General features: G+C 46.0%; 2 protein-coding genes across 4 annotated transcripts in view; one reads left to right on the top strand and one right to left on the bottom strand.

Moving 5' to 3' along the window:
* The window catches only part of Uox (urate oxidase), a 35309-nt gene extending 23637 nt beyond the window's left edge, over nucleotides 1-11672 (bottom strand). The window contains 2 exon segments of one of the 2 annotated variants that reach the window (NM_001433782.1): nucleotides 928-1089; nucleotides 11589-11672. In NM_001433782.1, coding sequence (NP_001420711.1) covers nucleotides 928-936 — 9 coding nt within the window. In that variant the 5' untranslated portion in view covers nucleotides 937-1089; nucleotides 11589-11672. 2 annotated transcript variants of the gene reach the window in all.
* The window catches only part of Dnase2b (deoxyribonuclease 2 beta), a 35447-nt gene that overhangs the window by 7830 nt on the left and 5185 nt on the right, over nucleotides 1-22432 (top strand). The window contains 4 exon segments of one of the 2 annotated variants that reach the window (NM_021664.3): nucleotides 12281-12501; nucleotides 15652-15829; nucleotides 20041-20119; nucleotides 22129-22290. In NM_021664.3, coding sequence (NP_067696.2) covers nucleotides 12389-12501; nucleotides 15652-15829; nucleotides 20041-20119; nucleotides 22129-22290 — 532 coding nt within the window. In that variant the 5' untranslated portion in view covers nucleotides 12281-12388. 2 annotated transcript variants of the gene reach the window in all.

Genomic DNA, 22432 nt, shown 5'->3' with positions numbered 1-22432 from the left:
GCACCACACGGACTGAGCACGGTGGTGCACACCTGCCATTGTAGCACTTGGGAAGTGGAAACAGCAGGATCAGAAGTTCAAGGTCATTCTAGGCCACTTAAGCAGGTCAAGGTCAGCCTGAGATACACAAGACCCTGTTAAAGAAACATTCATGTGGGAAAGAGGATGCCAGTAAGAAATGACTTGCTGTGCAATACAGAGTAAGAAATAATCATGTTTCTTTAAAGACCCCAATGCTGGCAGAGAAGGAGAAGCTGTTGTGTTGTTACAGTAGCTTTGGGTTCAGTTCAGACCCAATTCCACCTTGCTACGCCTAGCCTAGTGGCTTGGGACACGTGGTTGAAGGTCACCAAGCTTCAGTAACGTTTGCACCTAAGGGGGAAGCCACCGCCATCATGGCATGGGATGACTGGGGACTCGGCAAGCTCCAGCTTTGTTTCTAGTGGCAACAGTGGCCTTGCGAGGCAGTTGGATGTAGCCGCAGCCGAGATGATGTCAGTTAAGGATGATATTGACTAGTTGACTTGTCCTAAGCTTCCAGGGGTCTACCGAGGGGAGGAAAGGACGTGGATGCTTGAGCACCTGTGATAGCTGGGATGGTGATGGGGCCAGGACCAAAAGTCTCTGAGCATAAATCATCTCCACCTCACGGGAGCACTCTTCTCCTCAGCACCACCTTCTGCCATTACATATTCAAGCTGGGGTAGCTTGGCCTGTGCAAACACAGGGCATCCAGCAGACATGCAGATGTGACCCACCCCCAACCCCAGGCCTGTAGTCCACACATCATCTCTAATGGCTCTTCTGTTCTCACCTTAACTCTGCTGCTGCCATTCTGAACCCATTGTAGATCAGATACTTTCTCTGCCTTAGGCCTTGCATCTTTCCTTTCAAACCTCCCTTCCCTCTCACTCCCCGACTACCAACCTCTTCCATGCCTTATTTCTCCCAGGCATCTGTCTTAGTCTTTCAAACATGGAGTAGGTGGCTCCTCTGATGTATTGTCAAGATATTTGATATTACCTCAGAATCTTTATCAAATTGTATTGCAAGTACCTCCTCGTGTGTGATTCATCCTGAAGCAATAAACTGTGAAAGCAGGAGAAAGTTCTATGTTGGTCACCATGGCAACCCCAGCACTCAGCGCACTGCCTGGATCTTAAATAGGAGCTTGATAAATGTGTCATGAATGAATGGATAGTGCTACTAACCACCTCCTCTGCTTGCCGGATGACACAGAACGGCTAATGAAAACACACAAAAGATTCCAAGACAGGAAGAGTGGGTTCAGTTCTAATGCCACCAAAAACAGTCCTCTTCCTGAGAAAACAGGAAGAAGAAGGTGGGCCTTCTGATGGCCACAATCTAAGATCACAGGCATAGGCTGTCCAGAGAAGAGAGAGCCATGGCTGGTGAGATGGCTCAGCAAATAAAGGTACCTGCTACCAATTATGGTGGTCTCCAAGGACTCATGTGGGGAAAAGAAAGAACCAACTCCCACAAGTTGTCTTCTGACCATCACACACGCTAGCACGCATGCACTCGAACACACACACACACATACTACACACACACACACACACACACACACACACACACACTGATCAATCAATTAATCAATCAATAAGGAGTGGGGAGAATCCCAGAAAGACAAATGGAGTGTAGTGAGTAAAGAGAGAGCCCATGATACAACGTGTTGCTAATAGGACAGCAACCACATAGAAAGTAGCCATCCTAGATCAACAACGTTCAAGACTCATGAGGAAAAGAGGTCAGAGGTATTGAGTAAGATCCTAAGCCAGTTGTCAGAGGGCTTGTGTATAATCTCAGCTAAGGAAGAATGATCATTCATTCAAGTCCAACTGGGGTTTCACAGCAAGACGTTGTCTCAGAAAACTGGCCGCCTGTGCAAGCTTGAGTTGGCTGAGTTTACTGAGAAATGAGTTAGACTTAAAAGGACCTAACCACTGACATTAGTTACTTCTCCAGTGACCAAGGAAACTTATAGAAGATGTCTTAGTTAGGGTTTTACTGTTGTGAACAGACACCATGACCAAGGCAAGTCTCATAAAGGACAGCATTCGATTGGTGCTGGCTTACAGGTTCAGAGGTTCAGTCCAGTATCATCAGTGCAAGAAGATTGGTAGCATCCAGGCAGGCATGGCACTGGAGGAGCTGAGAGTCCTACATCTTCATCTGAAGGCTGCTGGTAGAATACTGGCTTCCAGGCAGCTAGGTTGAGGGTCTACCTACAGGGCCACACCTTCTAATAGTGCCACTCCCTGGGCCAAGCATATACAGACCATCACAAAAAACATAGTTTATTTGGTCCAGGGGACAAGAGTCCATAATGGCAAGCAAAGGCGTAGGAGCAGGAGGAGGAGGCCGTGTGCTCACATTTTGATCAGCAAGCATGAAACAGAGAGAGTGAATTCAAAATGGCACGAGTCTTCAAACTCTCAAAGCCTGCCTCCACTGACATACTTCCTCCAGCAAAGCCACACCTCCCCACACAGACTCCCCAGTCAGCACCCATCACTGGAACCAGTAGTCAAATGCACAAGATTATGGGGGGCTTCTCATTCAAACAACCATGGCCGTTGAACCTGAGGTGGGGGCACCAAGTCTGGCCTAGAATACCTGAGTCAGTAGATGAAGCCTCCATAAGAACTAAGGCCGTCCTCCCCCAGTTCCGTAAAGAATAGGAGGCCAGTGTTGGAACCTCACTGTGCCCAATGCAGGTAGAGATCTACAGCGAGGGCAACTATTTAGTGCATACAGAGGGCATTGTTTGGAGAGGGTGGGCTTTGATTGAGGCAGCCCTGGTGGGCGTCTTTGTTGAGCTACCATTGAGTCCAAATGGATATAAATTTATCCATCTACACGATGATGATGATGATGATGATGATGATGATGATGACGACGATGGTGATGATGATGATGGTGATGATGATGATGATGATGATGTTCCCTCAGAATCAATGTGAGAAGTAGGAAGGAGTAAGCATAAAGCAGCCAGGAGGGTGCCGGGCAAACATGTGCTCAATAACTGTTATCTATAATTATCAATGACAAGTAGCGATCACTTACCCCATTTCACATGAAAGGGTCCTTACAGATAGAGATAAACTAGGGTACACTCCAAACCAGAGCCCAGGCAGGTAAGACCAAGGAACATCCGTTCAAAGAGAGCTTGCTTCCAACTGTCTCCCCTCAGGTAACAATGGCCTGACTTGAATTTCTGTCATCACTGACATCCATACCTTAGGTTTGTAGAACTTAAGGAGCAAAGCACAAATGGAGAGAGACCGCCTGTGTCCTACAGTAATACTCTGAACAAATCCTGACCAGGCTCTGCAAAAGACAAATCTCATTTCCTGGATGGATTTTGAAATGTACCGGGATTCAGACTCGCAAACTGTCTACAGATGATGTTGGCAAGAGCTCTGAGATTTCAAAGGGCTCTTCTGAATGCCTGTGCCTACGAGTTTGCAAATGTTATTTCTAGCTGCCCTAAAGAGGGTTTGGTCATCACAAGTCTCAAGTCTGTTAAACTCTTGAGTACCCAGTAGACGCTTGTTAGGCAGAACTATGTACTTCATGAAGTTATAGCTAAATCTTCGTGTGTTTGTGAGAGCAGGTGTGGGGTTTTTTTAGGGCACACACACAGATTTCATTCCATGACAAAAGAGTTGATGGTCCATGAAACGTTAAGAACCATTTCTCTGTGTAACCGGGGCCCAAACGGTTCGGGTGGCTTTGCTCAGTCTGATTTTCTAGAATCTAGTCACCAGCCCTGAGACAACATGAAAGAGATGATTCATCATTCTGAGTGTATGACCTTCTGGAAGCAGGGAGGCCGTAACATGGGGCTAAGAACAGTGCCTTGGAGTCTGATAGCCTGAACCAACTGCCTGTCTAGGCCCCTGGGCAAGCACTGAGTTTTTTGTTTTTGTTTTCTTCATTCCTTCCCTTTTCCATCTATAAAATGAGATGGTGACCGCACCTACTGTGAATGCTTACTTGTGAGGTTGCAAGGAACTGCCCAGAAAAACGGCTGGCATGTGGTCATCAGTAAGAGAGCCAGCACTGCCATCTAGCATGTTTGACCAGATGTGATAGCCGCAGTGCTTTGACACCAACTCTGTTACCCCGCAGCCCTGCCTCTCCTTGTGATAACACAATGATGAGCTGCACAGTGGACTCTTTTTACTTTCTAGATTTGGAACGAGGCAGAAACCGGTTCATCTCTCTAGCTACACGACTAGGAATTTAATGTCACGTTTCTGTGACTTTCATCAGCTTGGTCAACACCCATCCCCTCTGCCTGGAATGCCCTGTCTTCATTAGGACACACCAGTCCATTGCACACCTCTCAGTTTTCCCAGTGCTGGATCCTGAGAGCAGAGTGGATCCTCTCCACACCCAGCCCAGCATTCAGTGGTGCCCTGTGCACTGCCACAGATGATTTGCCCAAGACACAAGACTTTTCCTTGGCAGACTATTTCAAGAAAGTTAGGTCATTTTTAGTTCATTAGGGGAAATTGTTTTGAATTCTAAAACACCCTAACAAGCTTCTAGTTCTTCTCAGGTGTCAAGAAGTGCTCCCCACATGAGTCTAGGGCAGATGGAGGCATACAGGAAGTGCTCCCCACATGAGTCTAGGGAAGATGGAGGCATACAGGAAGTGCTCCCCACATGAGTCTAGGTTTTCCTTATAGAAAGTTTTAGTCAGGGCAGGAGAGATGACTGGACAGTTATGAGCACTTGCTGCTCTTTCAAAAAACCCAGGCTCGGTTTCCAACACCCACACAGTGGTTCACAAGTGTCTGTAACTCTAATTCCAGAGGATCCGGCGCCCTCTTCTGACCTCTGCATGCATCAGACACACACATGCTGCACAAAAACGCTAGCAAACAAAACATTCATATACACAAAAGAGAAGTAAATCTTTTTAAAATAAGGATTCTTTACAAGAAAAAAAATGAGGTTGCCTCATGGACCTTAGGAATTCACATCATTTCTAGACAGTAAAAGAAAGAAAAACCCTTGAGCCAACAGGAACCAACCCCCTCTTATTAGATATTATCTGACGTTACAATGGTCTGGCAAGACTCATAACAACAGAACCCTCTAACACACACTAGTTTTCTTTCCACAGAGCCCTATTTTAGTAGCTTCTTCCAGTGCTCTGTCTTCCATGGTCTCCCCACTGTGCCATCCTTCAGTCCCTGAACCCCTTTACCCTGTCGACCAAGGATGTCACTTTGAGGTTACTGCCACTGTTGTTAACTTCAGCTCTGTTCAGTGTTTAAAAGCAAAGGTTGGTGTAGCCTGTTTGCATCCTATAGGAATAGATTTAATGTCAGGAAAGCTACTGGGATAATCTTAGGCAAAACAAGAAGAGATTTTTATCAACTTAAAGCAACTAGAGTTTTCTCTCAGGTCTTAGAACTAATTTAAGAACCATGTCTACCTTTGACAAGAGCGATTTTTAAAAAGCTTATCTACTTTGCATCTAAATAGCATAATTCAGTTATAGTGTGGTAAGTAAGAATTGTGGATAAGGAAATCGGTCTCTATCTGTCGCTCCTCCTCTTCCGCCTCTGTCCCTCTCCTTTCTTCCCTCTCCATTTATTTGTTTCCTTAAAATCTGTCAAGGAGAGTTTTCAAATTCTCTACCCAGGTTTCTCCTTCCTTGAATGTTTTCTTGGGCAATTGTGAATATAAAAATCTTCTCAGAGGGGAAGGAATGATGACATAATAGGAGAAAGGCAAGCAAGCACTCATATGACCAATGCTAGAGTCACCTTCGTAGACCTAATACATAGTAATGATAAGAAGATTGATAATGTTAAAATAAGAAGAGATGATGTTAGAGGCAGCCAGTGATGTGGTGTCTGTGTGTGTGTGTGTGTGTGTGAGTATGAGTGTGTAGTATGTGTGTGAATGTGTGTCTAAGTGTATGTGTATGAGTCTCTGTGTGTAGCATGTGATTGTGCGAATGTATGTGTATGTGACAGTGTGTGTGAGTGTGTGAGAGAATGTGTGTGTGAATGTGTGTATGTGTAAATGTATGTGTAGCATGTCTGTGTGAATATGTGAGTGTGTGACAGTGTGTGTGTGTGTGTGTGTGTGAGATAGATAGATAGAGAGAGAGAGAGAGAGAGAGAGAGAGAGAGATTGTATTATGTTTGCTTTGTTGCATGAGATCTACAAAATATACAACGACACTATGCTGTTGTGTGATCCTGAAGAGAGGTTTAACACTCAGGGCAGAGACGTGCACTCTGTTGAAAGTAAACCCTAAAGGATGTTTCAAGTGGTATTTCAAGAGAAGAATAAATTCTCGTCGCATCTCCATGGTGAAAAGAAAGGGTGACCTGTTAGCTCCCTGAGACTCCAACTGTAGGTGCTGGGCTATTTTTATCTTTTACTCATCATGAAAAAAAAGCCAAGGGAGAAGCTAATTTCCCTGCCAGCCTCTTCACCAAAGCCCCAGGATAGAAAACTGGGAGGAAGGTACACAGAGACTCCTAGAATAAGGATGGGAAAGCTCACATAGAGAACTGACACAGGCATCTGAAACGGACTGGACAGAAATGCTACTGTGCTGTAGACACTGGAAGGGTCTGCTTCGTGGGGGCTAGGCTTGAAAACAAACCCAAGAACAATAACCATGCATTGAGGGCCTGATACGTGTCAGGAAATTCACATGCACCATTTCCTCTAGATCTCCACAAGAGTGAATAAGGAAGACACCAGGACCAGTCAGGCTACCTTCTCAGGACACACTGTTAGGGGATAGAGAATCAAAGAGAGACCCATGTGCTGCCAAGCATTTAACCCTTTGTCACAGTCCCCTCCGTCTACCCTACAGTCCCCTCCTTCTACCCTACAGTCCCCTCCGTCTACCCTACAGTCCCCTCCGTCTACCCTACAGTCCCCTCCGTCTACCCTACAGTCCCCTCAGTCAACCCTACAGTCCCCTCCGTCTACCATACAGTCCCCTCAGTCAACCCTACAGTCCCCTCAGTCTACCCTACAGTCCCCTCCGTCTACCCTACATTCCCCTCCGTCTACCCTACAGTCCCCTCCGTCTACCCTACAGTCCCCTCCGTCTACCCTACAGTCCCCTCCGTCTACCCTACAGTCCCCTCCGTCTACCCTACAGTCCCCTCCGTCTACCCTACAGTCCCCTCCGTCTACCCTACAGTTCCCCTCCGTCTACCCTACAGTCCCCTCAGTCAACCCTACAGTCTCCTCCGTCTACCCTACAGTCCCCTCAGTCTACCCTACAGTTCCCCTTTGGCTCTTGTAATGAGTGAGGGGAAGAGCACACTGACCCTGACAGGAGGGATTGGCCACTACCAGACATTCACAGTTACATTGTGTTCTGTCATCTAATTTTCCACCCACTGGGACTGATGTCATCTTTCCTACTCCTCATGACAACTCTATGATCTGCCCCCCTCCCCAAAAAATCAGTAGCTTAAATGAACAGACTCATCAATGTGAAAGAAGCTGTCCAAAGTCACTCGAGGGACAGCCTGGGGACCAAGACTGGACTGTCTCAGGCAGAAACTTAACCCCAAGCTGTGTCTCCTCCCACACCACCAATCTTAATAGTGTGAGTTCTACGTCCGGATGGCATGTGTTGTTGGCATTTTGTGCATATGAATGTTTTGCCTGCATGCATGTGTGTGTGTGTGTGTGTGTGTATGTATGTATGTATGTATGTATGTATGTATGTATGTTCATTTAACACATGCATGCCTGATACAGAGGCCAGAAGAGAGCATCAGATCCTTTACAACTGCAGTTATGGAGCATTGTGAGCCCCTATATGGGACCTGGAAACTGAACCCAGGTCCTCTCTAAGAGCAACAAGTGCTCTTAACCACTGAGCCACCTTTCCAGGCCCCCCTCACCTACTCCATGCCTTCGTAGAGCTACACTGGCTTAGTGCCATGGAGTTGACAAAGCAGTGAGACATGCTCAGAGAGGGAAGGGCAGACAGGGCAGACAGTGCCCTGCCTTTGGAGAAATGTTCCCTTGAAACATTCTTCTCCTGTGACAATCAAACAGTCGATACTCTGGGCTTTTCTGGCTGTGTTCCAACAACTCGGCTCTGCCATTATTGCATAAGAGAAACTAAATACACACCCCAGTGGGTGCAACTGTGTACAAATAAAACTTTATTTGTGACAACAGCCCGTGGGCCAGATTTAGCCCATAAGAGTTCCCCACCACTTTCTAGGAGAAGACTCAAAAAAAGAAACAAGTCAGCAGTGACACATTGTGTTAACTACATTATGCTAAACATTAATCACTCGACTGGATTGATCACTCTACTGGTTCAGTAGAGTGAGCTCTGGGGACATGTGGTAGGGACACCAAGGCCAGACTAAGGATTGCTTCAAGAAGGAACTGGTGTTCCAAAGCAGCTTGGAGTATGAATGGGACCAGCCGGATGCAAGTGACTTCCCTCTTCCCCCGGTGACACTCTCCTTAACCGCACCCCTTGCGAGCATGTCTTTGTTTTACATTTGCTTGTCTTGCCTCCTTTTTTATTTCCTTTTCAACAATTCAAAGCCCCTGTCTTTGCTCACACATCGGGCACACATCAACTTTTCCTTCAGTCTGTCACGTTCTAGACTCCTCTTGGTCTATCAGCAGACTTGTAAAATCTGCTCAGAAAGAAAGCCGTGGTTAAACAGATAAGTCGTATGGGAACAAGTCAGACCTCAAACACATAATTAAAGCCAGCAGCTTGACTTACAGGAGCCCTCGCAGATGACTGCACATCAAGTCAGCAGCTGCAGAAGCTGAAAAACCCCCATCCTTATCTTTGTCTTTTAAGCAACTTCACAGCTAAATTTGCAAGGAACGAAAACTACAGCCAAAAGCAGAAAGTACACACCAGTATTGACGACAAGTAGCAGAAACAACCAGCCAAGTCTAACCTGTAAATCCAGGAGCTAGTAGAACCAGATGCAATGGGCGAAATAATACATTTAACATGTTAAGAGAAATAGATGATTGGGTATGAAGCAAATGACAAGCAAATGCTCGAAAAATTAATGAAGGGGGGGATAAGATGGAGATGGTTCAGAAGCCACACAAGCACAACGACTGGAGTTCAATCCCCTCCTCCACTTGCACACACACACACAGACATACACACACACACACGCACACACACACGCACACACAGACACATGCACACACACACACACACACATACACACACATACGCCTACACATGTGCATGCATACTTCATGTAGACACATAAAAAAGATTCTAGCAGTGGATTAATAATCAGATAAGAATCCATTGAGCACAATTTAAAAAAAAACAAATTGGTTATTTTTGAGAGGTAGACTAAGTAACAGATTAATTCTCTAGAGAATGCAAAAAGCCAAATAAAGAATCAAGAGCTGGGCTGGAGAATGGCTCTACAAATAGGGGCTATTGGAGCTTTGGCAAAAGGGCCAAGTTTGTTTCCAGCGTCCATGTCTAGTTGGCTATAACTGCCTGTCACCTCCAGCTACAAGGTGATCCAAGCCTCTGCACCCCCGCACACTCGCACTCGCAGTTACACACAATTAAAAATAAAGTACGATGTATGTTAGAGGAGCCCAGTGCCAAGGCAGACACCCAGGAGCTGGAACATGTGAACAATGAGAACACACAAGGGTGTGAGAAAGGCAGAAAGAGGAAGAGGCGCCTTCCAAACAAGCAGGACTCAGATCTTCCAGAAGCTCTGGGTGAACAAAATACAAGGTCAGTCCGTTTCCAAGCAACAAGCTCATCCCTATTTACTTGGTCACGGCAAGAAGAAAGCAATTTCTACTGTTTTTACAGTAGAAATCCTTAGGCTGGGAAGAAACATGGTATATACAGAGTGGCTTCAGAAGCGAGGGACATCATGAAAAGCATTCTGTCCTGTTTGCAGTTTCCTCAGTCTTCTGGTTTCTCTCTAGAATGTTGCTTCATTGGATTTAGTAAAAAGGAAAGGAAACAGAAAGGACATATTGGCATCTAGGAATTGAGGCCACACTGGAATCCCTGGAAACTCAAAAGGTGATTACAGGGTCTGACGGTGACGAGGTTGCATAAAGGGCGATGTTGACAGGCAGACAGACAGACAGACAGAAAGACAGGCAGACAGACAGGCAGGCAGGCAGACAGACAGCCTGTATGATAGAGGCAGCTGCACTAAAAAAAGAAAGTTTACTCAAAGTGTCTTTCTGGACCTTGAAATGAAATTGGATTTAGCAAATGAAACCTAACCACAGATGTCCTTTCGCCCCACTCACGGGAAGGTAAGAATAGCCCTGGCTAACACCTAAGGGTCGTTTACTAAAATGTCGCCGGCCCGGCATTGTGAGAAGTGTGCAGCAAGGAGGAGAGAGCAGAAATCATTCTCCAACCCGATCCCAAAGCTGCTGTTAGGTTCCGGAAGTGAGGGCGAGCTGCTTATGCTCTCCAAGTGAGCCAACAAGTCCCCATACTTGCTGTGCCCTGCCGTGTGTGTTAAGGTAAAAGGAGCAAACGATACCTTTTTCTCATTTCAAAATAAATTAAACTTCATGCCATGAATATCTCATTGTTGGCAGCTATTGAAATTGTTTTTTGGAACACTATTATAACCTACAAAGCAAAATGCAGAGATGGTAAGGAAAATGTTTCTGGATTTAGTTGATTCTGACACCTCTCCCACAGAAAGCCATTGATCTGCTGGATTTGCACATCAGTCTTAACTCAGGGAAGTGGGTTTAAATTTTAGGAGGAACCTGCACTGTCCATAAACTTAGTTAAAGTATAAGTTCTAGGAGTCTGGAGAAACGGTTCGGTTCATAAAGTACTTACCACCCAAGCATAAGGATCTGAGTTCAGTTCCCAAAGCCCACCTTTAAAAGGCCTGTGGTGACAAGGCCTGTAAGAGGATTCCTAGGGCGTACTGGCTAGCCAGCCCAGCCATGACAGTGAACTCCAGGCCAGTGAAAATCCTTACCTCAAACAACTAAGACAGTGAATGAGGAAAATACACAATATGGACTTCAGACCTCACTCACACACATATACACATTACTACACACACACACACACACACACACACACACACACACACACACACACACACACACACTATAGACTTCTGACCCCAGCTGGAGGGACCCTGATTGACTGTTTGAGATGAAGCCCAGAATTCTGCCCTTTTGTGGGTAACACAGGTAATGTGAATTTTGTCAGTGGGTCCATAGCACTCCTCTGTATTAGGAGAAAAAGATCCGCAAGCCCTTCCTTTCCTACAGACGAGAATCTTGCAGAATATCAGCTAGACTAGTCCATAGAAGTGACCTGATTGTCAGGACTCTGGTTTGGTCTGGGTCTCCAAGAGGACTCCGATCTGAATCCATAGCCATGGAGGGACAGAGCCGAGGCACCATGATTCCCAGGCAGGAATTGGCAGCTACTTAGCATGCCAACTGAGTGTGGATTCAAGAATATGTAAGGGAATACTTGCAGATGTGTGTATATCCATCTATCATTTCCCTCCTCTCAAGAGCGGGTATCTCACCTTTCCATAGTCGTCATGGTAATGGGCCATTTTCCCTCAGCCTTTAACTTCAGATTCGGTTTCAAGAATGAGAGAGAATGGTGTGAAGTGAAGAAAGGTTGGTAACGGCTTTTATGTAGCCCCAAAGAGTAGGCGATCAATATTGACCTGATTGCGTACTGGACAGTGAGACAAAACGGCCTTTCAAAGCCAAATGCCTTGCTGAGAGGTCAGAACCAGGGGGGTGTGGAAGATATGTCGACATTTTTGCTGAAATGCAACTGCATTTGCTCTTAGTTGGAAGCAACCTTCAGAGTAGTGTTTAGAAGTTATTCCCTTAAAGCCTGGGCTTATTATACGTGACAAATCCTAATTACTAAGAGGGCAAAGGTTCTGTCATTTCTAGCTAATGTATGAATTACATGCATTTACGCGTTCAGATAGTCGATTAGAAGTGAAAAGAATCACGGAATACGCCTCACTCAACATCAGTATGCCAAGAATTCCTTTACTCAGTGCCACACACTGTTAATTCTCTCCAAAGAGTTGACTACTTAGGTAGCTAGATAAATACCCTTTTCCCTCCAGATTTTTCCATGACTTTGCAAACCAGTCAACAATTGAGCACAAAGGCACCCAGAGTCACACTGGAATGCTGTGACAGAAGCATCAGATGACATGAGACTCAGCCTCTTCTGTTTGTGCCCAAGCAGTGAACGGCAGGAGTGGATAGAACCCGCAGCGGAGCCGGTGCGGCCTGAGAGAGATTTGACGCTCTGACTCCACAGTCTGAGGCATGGAATGAAAGCCACAGACAGAAAATGACAGCCCAGCCTCTAAAAGCAGCTCTTCCTTTGCTCTTCGTTGCCCTGTCCGGAGTCCTGGGGACACCAGTAATCTCGTGCATAAACGAAGATGGTAAAGCCGTGGACTGGTAGGTCAAAGAAATGGGGCGATCGTTGTGTGCAGACAGAGAGTCGGGGTATGTCTGTGGTGGCCCCCAGGAGGACCTCCACCCGGCATCCTCCCGTTAAAAAGAAAGAGGCCAGGGCTGGCGACATGGCTGGGTCGGCAGGGTGCTTGCCTAGCACGCATGAAATTCTAGGCTTAGTCCGCAGTGCCACATAAACTGGGCGGGATGGCACACACATGTCATCTCAGCAGGAGGGCCTGGAGTTCAAGGACATCCTCAACAACATGAGTTCTGGGCTAGCCTGGCTTATATGAGATCCTCTGTTAGATAGGTAGATAGATAGATAGATAGATAGATAGATAGATAGATAGATAGATACATACATACATACATACATACATACATACATAGATACATAGATTCATAGATTCATAGATACATACATACAACATACATACATAGGTAGATACATAGATAGATACATAGATACATAGATAGATACATAGATAGATAGATACATAGATACATAGATAGATACATAGATACATAGATAGATAGATGATACATAGATAGATACATAGATACATAGATAGATACATAGATAGGTAGATAGATAGATGATACATACATACATACATACATACATACATACATACATACATACATACATAGACAGACAGACTAAAAGGAAAGAGACTTAAAGTGCATGAACAGGTTCAATTCCCAGGCAGAGCAGGCTGCCGAGCATGTGAGATACCCCTGAGGAAGGGCCACGTGGCTCTCTGGAGCCTGAGTCAGAGCTCTTGGGAGGACACAGCTGGGAGGCAGAAAGGGACTGATGACTGTCCCTTGGCAATTTCCTTTCATCGCACGTATCTTTCCTGAGATACAAGGCTGGCTTTTTCTAAAGCTGAGCTATGCCTTTCTCCCTATGGGGACAAGAAGAAGGACCTGATGGTGCCCAGCATTATTTGGTTAACCTTCGTTCACGAGGCAGCTCAGGCGGTGGGCAGGAGGTGACTGGTCTCTAGCACAGTGTCAAAGAGATGAGCTACACTAAGTCACTGTGGTCTGATCCTCCTTGGAACTTGGGCCACATTTCCGCTCTTCAGCTCTGGTGTTTAGGTCTGCCATGGTGGTCCACCTCGTAGTGTGAAGTCCAAGCTAAAGATCAATTCAGTCTTTCACCATTCACGAGCTCTGACCAGGCCCTGCCCTGAGGTTTAAAGACAGAGCTATGAGCAGCACATAGTTCTTTCTGTTGAGGAGCTCAGATCTGTGGGATAGACATAGGACATTAGGGAACACACAGCCCAGGAGGAGTCCTTGAAGAAGTAACTTTGGGCTAAGTTTTAAGAATGATTATGAAGTTGTCTTAAAGATAGTGAGGAGATGCCATGGGAGCTCCAGCCAACAGAGGATCAAAGGATTAGCGCAGAATCAAGGGGCAGCGTGTCACGTTTGGCATTTGGAGAGGAGTCCTATGCCAAGGTGTCTGCGGATGAAACCACAGCGGGAGGCATAGGTCATGAAGGTCTTTGTGGGCCATGCTTTGGGATTTGAACCTGATGTTTGAAAGGGAACTGCTGGAGGACTTAGAACAAGGTGGTGATACAATCCCATGTGCATGCCAATAATGCAAAAGACAGATGGGAGAGACCCAGCCCGGGGCCACAGAGTTAAAGAACGTCCATCGTATCACAATGGAAGACCCGAGTTAAGAGGTGTCAGTGAAAATGGGGGAAAAGAACAGTCTGGAAAGATGGAGGGTGGATGGGCAGCTGGGGTGGGAGGCTCTTGAGGGCATATGTTCCAAAACGGCATAGGATGAATTGGTTTGGTGCAAAAGACTGTAAATTTGGTTTCAAACATGCGGAGCTGGAAGCTTCTGGGCATCCTTTTGTCTGGGTGTCCAACTGAACCTAGAGGTCTATGAGTATGTAGGTGAGCACCCAGGAAAAGTGAATGATGGAACCACCATCACCGAGTGACTGTGACACAGTGATAGTCTTCAGACGCTCTGCTTGGGAGGGGCGTCCAATTGTGATTGGTAGCCCCCCCTTTTGTCACAACTGCATGGGTCTATTACTTAGCAGTACATGTTAAAAAGACAAGCAGAGCTGCTTATCAGAGAAGACGCTGAGCTGTGACAGAGTTAGCATAGTTCCTGCCACATGTGAGGACCTGGCCTTGGGAGTAAGACGGCAGAACACTTGAACAGAACTGTAAGTCTGTAGAGAACTAAGCAAGGAGGGGGATGTTCTCGGGCAGACCATTGCACTGTAATGATGTGTGCATTCTGTTTGGCTTACCGGGGCTCTTGGGGTGAATTACACATCTTCATGCTTTTATAATATCTTTGGATAGACCAGTAGTTTTTAATTAGGGAGAATTTGCTCTTGGGAAACTTTTGACAAGGTCTAGAGACAGCTTTGAGGGTCACAACATTGGGATATTATCGGCATCTAAAAGTGAAGGATCAGATGTTCTACGGGACACAGGCCAGCTCAGTAAAGATTAGTTTGACCACAGTGGGGCTAGAGCACACAAGAAAGCCTGGACTGGGTGATCTCTACATAGGTCCAACCACTTGTCCTCACTAGGAGATATTCAAAGGAGCTGAGAGGCAGAAAACAATAGATACAGATAGAAAAGACCTGCTTCAAACACTTAAGGAGCAAATCCTTAATCCAGAGCATTCTGGGAAATAGCTGAGGGGTGTTGCTGAAGACCAAGCCTCACAAAAGCCCCCACCTCTGTCTAAGCCCACACCCGGATCTCATGCCCACTGAGTAGTCACAAAGAAACCAGGCTAAGCATATGGTGAGAGCAAATCCAGCAGCTCCCCAGTGAAGACCTAGCCCCTGACCTTCTCTTCCCCGTGACCAGTGGGGTGATGGCAGACAACAGAGAGAAACACTCTCAGGACACATGGGCTCCCCTTCCAGGGAGCTCCAGCCCCTAGGCCAGCCAATGTTAAGGAACATACGACCCACGCCAAGCTCGTTCCCCCTGGAGAAAGGCAAAGGTAAGAGGTAGGGAAGAGGCAGAGGCCTTGAGCATTCCCGTTCCGTACAGGCCTCCCATGAAGCGCCACTGTCTCAGACGTGTTGAACGGAAGTGTCGTCAGAAAAGTAAATGCTGGCAGGTCATAACTCTTTGCTCTGTTAGGTTTGCCTTTTATAAGTTACCCAGAAGGACCAGCAGAGGAGGTACAGGGATGGGGCTGGATTACCTGTACCTGGACTCCACAATGAGAACCTGGAGCAAGAGCCACCACCTGATTAACAGCAGCAGGAGCTCCCTGGGAAGGACCCTGGAGCAGCTGTATGAAGCACACAATGCCAAGGTGGGTGACAGTCAGCCATTCATGGGAACCATAGAAAGTATGGAAACAGAGTCCAAACCTTCCTCAAAAAAGCATGTTTGGAATATATATAGTTTTACACACATCATATATGTATATGATATATATATATGATATATATACATATCATATATATATATATATATATATATATATTACACCTACCTAACCCCAGAAACTTGTGATAAACTCACTCAGTACTGGTCTAGGACAAGCGAATCGACCTGACCAAGGCTTTGAGAAGCACATCATCATAACCCACACCAATGTCCAATTGTTGGCTCACTCTATTAAAAAAAAGACCAATCCCTGTGCCGTGCCAACAAACACATGAACCAATCAAAAGCAACCCAGCAAAGCATCCAAAAGGGTGTGCAGAGACCCGAACTGGGCTAGCTAGTTCACTTGGTCAAGATGGCGTCCATCTCTTATCCCTGACTAGCCAGTGACACAGAGGGGACCAGCACAAAGGGAGACAGGAAGTTTCAGGAAATATTAGTCCTTGATGCGCTAACTACCTGTGGTTAAGACAAAACAGAACAAAACAATATCTCACAATTTGGCCCCCCAAGCGCTACAGCATCACTGGGTAAGGTGTGAACTGATCGCTGAAGTCTTCAAGCTATCCGACCTCTCCCACAGTGACACGTCTAATGGGAATGGGGTTAAGGGCCCTCTCATGATGCTGGGCAATGCGGGTCTGTGAGCATTATGCCATGAATGATGGAGGGTTGATGAGTGCCGATGAGTTCCTCTGGGTTTTCCTTTTCATCAACTATTTTCAGAAGTGTGGGCAGACAGCAAAGGGTCCCAAACCTGGCTCACCCAAGGGAGACGAAGCCTGTGACCTAGATGTTAGGTAACAAACTGAATGAAGGCCCGGATAGGAAGGCCTGCTGCCTCAGGGTGGCCAGCCCTGCAGTATTCCAGGGTCTGCCTTTTTACAGTGACTGCTTCCCAAACGGGTGACAAGAAAGACCAAGCCATATGTGTGGTGCACAGCTCCATCCCACGAATGCTTTCCCCGACAGTATAGACATGTCTGAAATGACTGTTCTTATGCCGTGCCGTTTGCTGGGTGTCTCTATGAGATACTAGGTTCACTGCTGCGGCTTTTGCCTGTTAAATATTGTGATGCTCAGCACAAGACTGCGTGAGCTTCCAATGATACTGCACAAGTCTGCCTGAGCATTCACTCGGGAGCCGTCCCTGTGTGCGGAGACACTCGTTTGATCCGCCTGCAAGCTTGAAGCAAAATCCCACGGTTGAAATGACTCTCTGGGCTGATTGAGTACATGAGATGTGCCGAGCTCTGTTTCGGGTGTTTTTCAAAGTGATTTGATCTCCACAACAACCCTATTTCGAATAACCAGGCTACTGTGTAAAACGAAAACTGGCTGAACCAATTCTCTTTCCAAGGTCAGTGATGACAGCCTGGAGCAGAACCCATTACCGAGAAAGCAAACCCCTGCATTGTTCTCATCTCTGTCCCAGGACTCCCGGAACAGAGAAAAATAAGAAGATAACACTGTCAGGCCGCTGTCATCAGCCTTAGTTAGAGTAGATAAGCATTTGATTCTCAGATTGGCAGACCCCAGTGATGGCCTGGGCATGCAAAAGCAGCCCAGGACTTAGGAGAGAAAACAAAAACAAGTGCAAAGTGTGATTCGCACCTATAATCCCAACACTGAGAGGGTGACTGAAGCAGGAGGATCACCATGATGAGTTCAAGGCCTGCCTAGGATCTATGTGACTTCCAGGCCCGTCCAGGTTATAGACTAAAACCTTGCCCACCCTCACCCTAAAACCTAAGGAAGCGAGGAATCAAAGAGTGTGAGAGAGAGAAAGGGAACTCTGGAGGCACCATGAGGACAGTGTAAAAGCATCGGCTGTCGTGGTGAAATCCAGGCCCACACGGCGCTCTGGGCACTTGGTTCTAGGACGGAGAAGGTCAGGAAAGGGACTGTCTTCCACATCTGACTGTCTGAAAAGAAGAAAGCAACAGAGCAAATGGCAGGTGGGTGTGGCTGCGTGAGAGCACACTCCAGTGGTGTGATTGGAAGAGAGAGCCACCTGCCCCCAGAGAGGTCTCTAACCTCTGACCTGGTATTGATCACCTAGTGATAGTGGGACGTAAGATAAGACCAACTCCTTTTGCATCATAAATGTCAAGGTGACTGAGTCCAACAGCCCGGTTACACTTGAATTGTTTTTATTCTTTTACCATTACAAATAAGGACCCTCTATGCTCCTCAATACTCAGATTACTGTGCAACGACTTACTCTTGCCTAATAATACCTCCTGCTAGACTAAGGTCAAAGAATAGCCCCCCTGTCCAACATCCAATTACCCAGATATGCTTGACCTACGGGTTCAAGGATTACCTCTGGGTCCTGGGAGGTGACTCAGTGTGTCAAGTGCTTGCTGTGCCAGCATAAGGACCCCCCCAAAGCCAAATGTGGGGTGCCATGCCTGCAACAACAGCGCTGTGGGGTTGAGGCAAACATTGTCTAGGATAATGGCAGCTGGATTGACTGAGCCAGCGAGCTCCAGGTTCAGTGGGAGAACCCATCTCATAATAAGATGAACAAGTAGAGGATGACCACACCCCAACATTGGCTTCTGGCCCTCCCGTGTTCATAGTCAGTCAAATGCACCTAGACACACACGTCCTATGAGAAAAGACCTGCCCATGTAGCCTAGGCTAGTCTGCTAGTCTTGAACTCATGATCTGCCTCCCTTAACCTGCTTACTACTGCAATTACAGCCACATGCCACCAGTCTATCCCGCCAACTCTATTCATCAGTGACATCCTTTCCACAACTGTCTGCTATTATTACAACCACAGTCAACACCAGCTCAGGGCAACTGCCAGAATTCTCAGGAGAAGGATGCATTGCCTATAGCTGGAGATTTTATATATATATATAAAATCTCCAGCTAATAAAACTGCTTATTCTCCTGGGAATGCCAAACAGGTCAAAACCCTACTATGCATTTTTAAGTGTTTTTAGATTACCTCAAATAATTAACTTCAAGGATAGGTTTTTGTTGTTGTTTTTATTGTTGTTGTTGTTGTTGTTGTTGTTGTTTTACAGAAATGAGTTTGCCCTTGCTGCTTTTATTATGTCTCTGAGGTTTCCTTTTTCAATATCGACATCATCGGTTTCAATAAAAGTCACTGCATCATGGATGGAATGGACCTCCCACCCAAAACAAACATAAGAGTTTCCCCCAAAATGACAAAGAGACACTATCAAAATAATAACAGCCTTTCTCTGACTTAGAGAGTAAACAACGTGTTTGGAGAATCTTTCCAGCGGAAAGCCAGTATCACACATTAAATTTCACCACTGTTTCTAAGCAGGGAAATATCACTGTCAGAAGGTGAGGTGGTGCTGAAAAAACAGCTCTCACAGGAGAGAGGAAGGGGGCAGACAATAAGGAATCCTGACTAAATCAAAGCAGGGAGGCACGGCACAGACAGAGGAACTCAGATCCAGACAGCCCACTTCCGCACTGCGCCTACACATGAGTGGAAAAACCCAGGTGTAATCTTTGGCTGGCTATTCCAACTCCATTTCCTGAACAAATATTTTGAGCTCTCTTTATCATATGCTGGTTGCTGGATCAGAAGCCTGCTTCCAAAATGACCAAGAAACAATGGAAGGTTCATCCTCACATACACACACGGCATAAGGCTCCTGTCACATGGGTTAAACTATGCTCAGGAGTTGAGGAGACAGCTTGGTCAGCATTTGCCATTGAGATGGGAGATCTGAGTCTGCGCCCCTGCGGCCCATGCCTGTAATCCCAGAGCTAAGGAGAAGGAATCAGGGGGATCCCTGAGACTGGCTGGCAAGTAAATCTACTCCATTTGGTTAGTTCTCTGCAGACAAAATACCCCAGGTTGGTCTCTAGATTACACCCACTCACACAAGCGTACATGCACACACATACCACAGATACGCACACGCACACACACACACACACACACACACACACACACACACACACAATCTTCATGGTTGAAAATGGACTTCTCCTCCCCCTCCGTCTTGCGTGCCCCGGAATTCGTGTGCCTGTGTGTTCATGAAAGTTCTGCACTGCAGACTGGGGAGCTGAGAGAACGGGTGAAAGTCGTGGGGAGTGGAAGTTCCGCACTGTTCTAACCCTCCTGTGCTCTTGCAGAATGACACAGCCTATCTGATATACAATGACGCTGTCCCTGCATCTGTGAATTACAGCGGAAATTACGGGCATGCCAAAGGTACGTTGACGGCGTTTGCTGTCTCTTTCCTATTGGGAGTCAACATTTTCTTAAACTTATCGTCTTTCATATCCTCAGATTCCACATTAAAAAGGCAGCTATTGTTTTCATGGTTTATTTGCATTTACTGAGATGTGAGTTTTATATGACAAACTACAAAATAATTATGACTTGGCATACCAACACCCTTTTCAGAAACATTATTTCTTAGCGTTTAAAAAAATATGCTTTCAAGCAAGCATCCAAGTCCTGGTTGTTCAAATATCAGCTATACATATATGCACATACATACACACCAATGTGTGTGTGTGTGTGTATTCTGATACATATATACTTAAAGTTTTTCTTTATAGTCATTTAATATATACTTTGTTACAAATTATTACTTCACACAGTAATTCTTAGCATAGAAATATTTATTATTTTCCATTTGCAAACTATGCATAAGTGTATGTGTTATAGAAAATGTAAAAATGTAGCTAAACCAAAAACATCTGTAATGGCAATGCTCGGTAGATTATAATCCTATCATCATTATTTTTTTCCAACTTTTCCAACTTAACATGTCACAAATAACTTCTATGACAATAAGTATTCTCCAGAAAGTTTCAAACCCAAACACCTTCAAAGGAAGCCACATAAGGTCAGCACGTGACATGCGCTGAATGGGCAGGCGACTAGAGAGCACATAGAATGTCCAACAAGGGCACTGGTCACCGTGAACTGTGTGCAATTTTTCAGTAGATAATGGCAATCGGTATTTTTAGAAAATATTTTTGAATTTAACATTTGTCAGTGAATAAATTCATGTCTAGCAATACACTGAACTCCTAATATATCATCAAGGTGCGTTTGACCCTAGGGCAGTCAATTGCAATATCTGATTAAAAACATAGTGTATAACTAGGCATGATTCAAACACCAATAATTCCAGTATGGCAGAGGCTGAGGCAGGGGCACTGCCATGAGTATGAGGCCAGCCTAGGCTACAGTATGAGGCTTTGTCTACTCCTTACACCTCACAAAAACAAATCATGGGCAATGCCTGTCGAACATTGTGAGCGCTGGAAGCTTCTGACCTCGCTGCTGCCCGTATGGTACCTCGGGGCATTTACCGAAGCCTTCCTCCCCCAACCCGTTAGTTGCAGCAAGGATTTGGTCCACAGGTACCTAACACCCAGGAGGTGGTAACACCAAGGTCATGAGACCTCTTAGGAGACAGACCCTCCCACAATTTCCACCACGATTACTGTTCGTGGTGACTCTGAAAGGCAACAGTCAACTGACATTTGAATGGTTTTGCTGGCACGTTCACATGTGCACAAGAAAGTCTTGTTAACCCGCCATACATTGATAAGCACAGGAACGTGCTGGACCCAAGGTCTTGCTGCCACATTACAAGCTGGTGACAGTCTACTTGCTCCTCCTGGCTTTCATTTTAGTAGGCTCCAGAGATTTATTTTTAAAAGCATGTTCAACAAGGATGCTTTTGTGTGCCTACCTGTTTTCCTCCCTTTGTCTCTTTTAAATCAGATCTGTAGAAACTGGGTTACCCTTCTCCAGTGAGTGAGCAGCTGTCTCTTAAAACAAAGTGCCCTCAGCATCCTCTCTTGATGTCGCCTCTTCTAACTGGCTTTCGTTACCCTTTGACAGTAACTTAGCACTGTGGACTCTAGCTGAAGCTCGCCGGGTGACCGCATGTCTAACAAGAACAAATTCCAATCTGGCGAATCTGCTGAACTAGTTTCAACATAGAATTACCCTTAGCTCTTCACAAAGTGTCTGCCCTGGCTCCCCGTTTTAGCAGGGGGACACCATGATGTCTGACTGGGTTGCCATTGAAATCCTTGAAAAGTAAACATAATAATTCTCAAGGGCCTAAGGAAACATCAGGCTAGCGTATGCGTAAGTAGGCTTCAGAATTACAGCTTTGAACTGTATTTTGAGAAGGAGATCTGTTTGTTGTTTTTGTTTTTTATTTATCCAAATCAAATGTCTTTCTCTGGCAGGTCTGCTGGTATGGAACAGAGTGCAGGGGTTCTGGCTGATTCATTCTATTCCCAAGTTTCCCCCAGTTCCGGAAAAAGGCTATGAATACCCAAACTCGGGGAGGCAATATGCACAAAGTGGCCTCTGCATCACTCTCAAATACAGCCAGTATGAGACAATAGGTAGGACGGGATGGCGTGAGCAGAGACCCTGAGTGGAGAGGGAAGCCCCCTATGTGAGATAGGGAGGAGCTTGCGCGTGGACGAAGGGGGAAGCCCCCTGTGTGAGACAGGGAGGAGCTTGCGCATGTGCAGAGGAGGAAGC

This window comes from Rattus norvegicus, chromosome 2 (genome assembly GCF_021556685.1).
Source record: "Rattus norvegicus strain SHRSP/BbbUtx chromosome 2, alternate assembly SHRSP_T2T, whole genome shotgun sequence".
Taxonomy (NCBI): Eukaryota; Metazoa; Chordata; class Mammalia; order Rodentia; family Muridae; genus Rattus; species Rattus norvegicus.
This window is presented reverse-complemented; position numbering and strand designations above follow the sequence as displayed.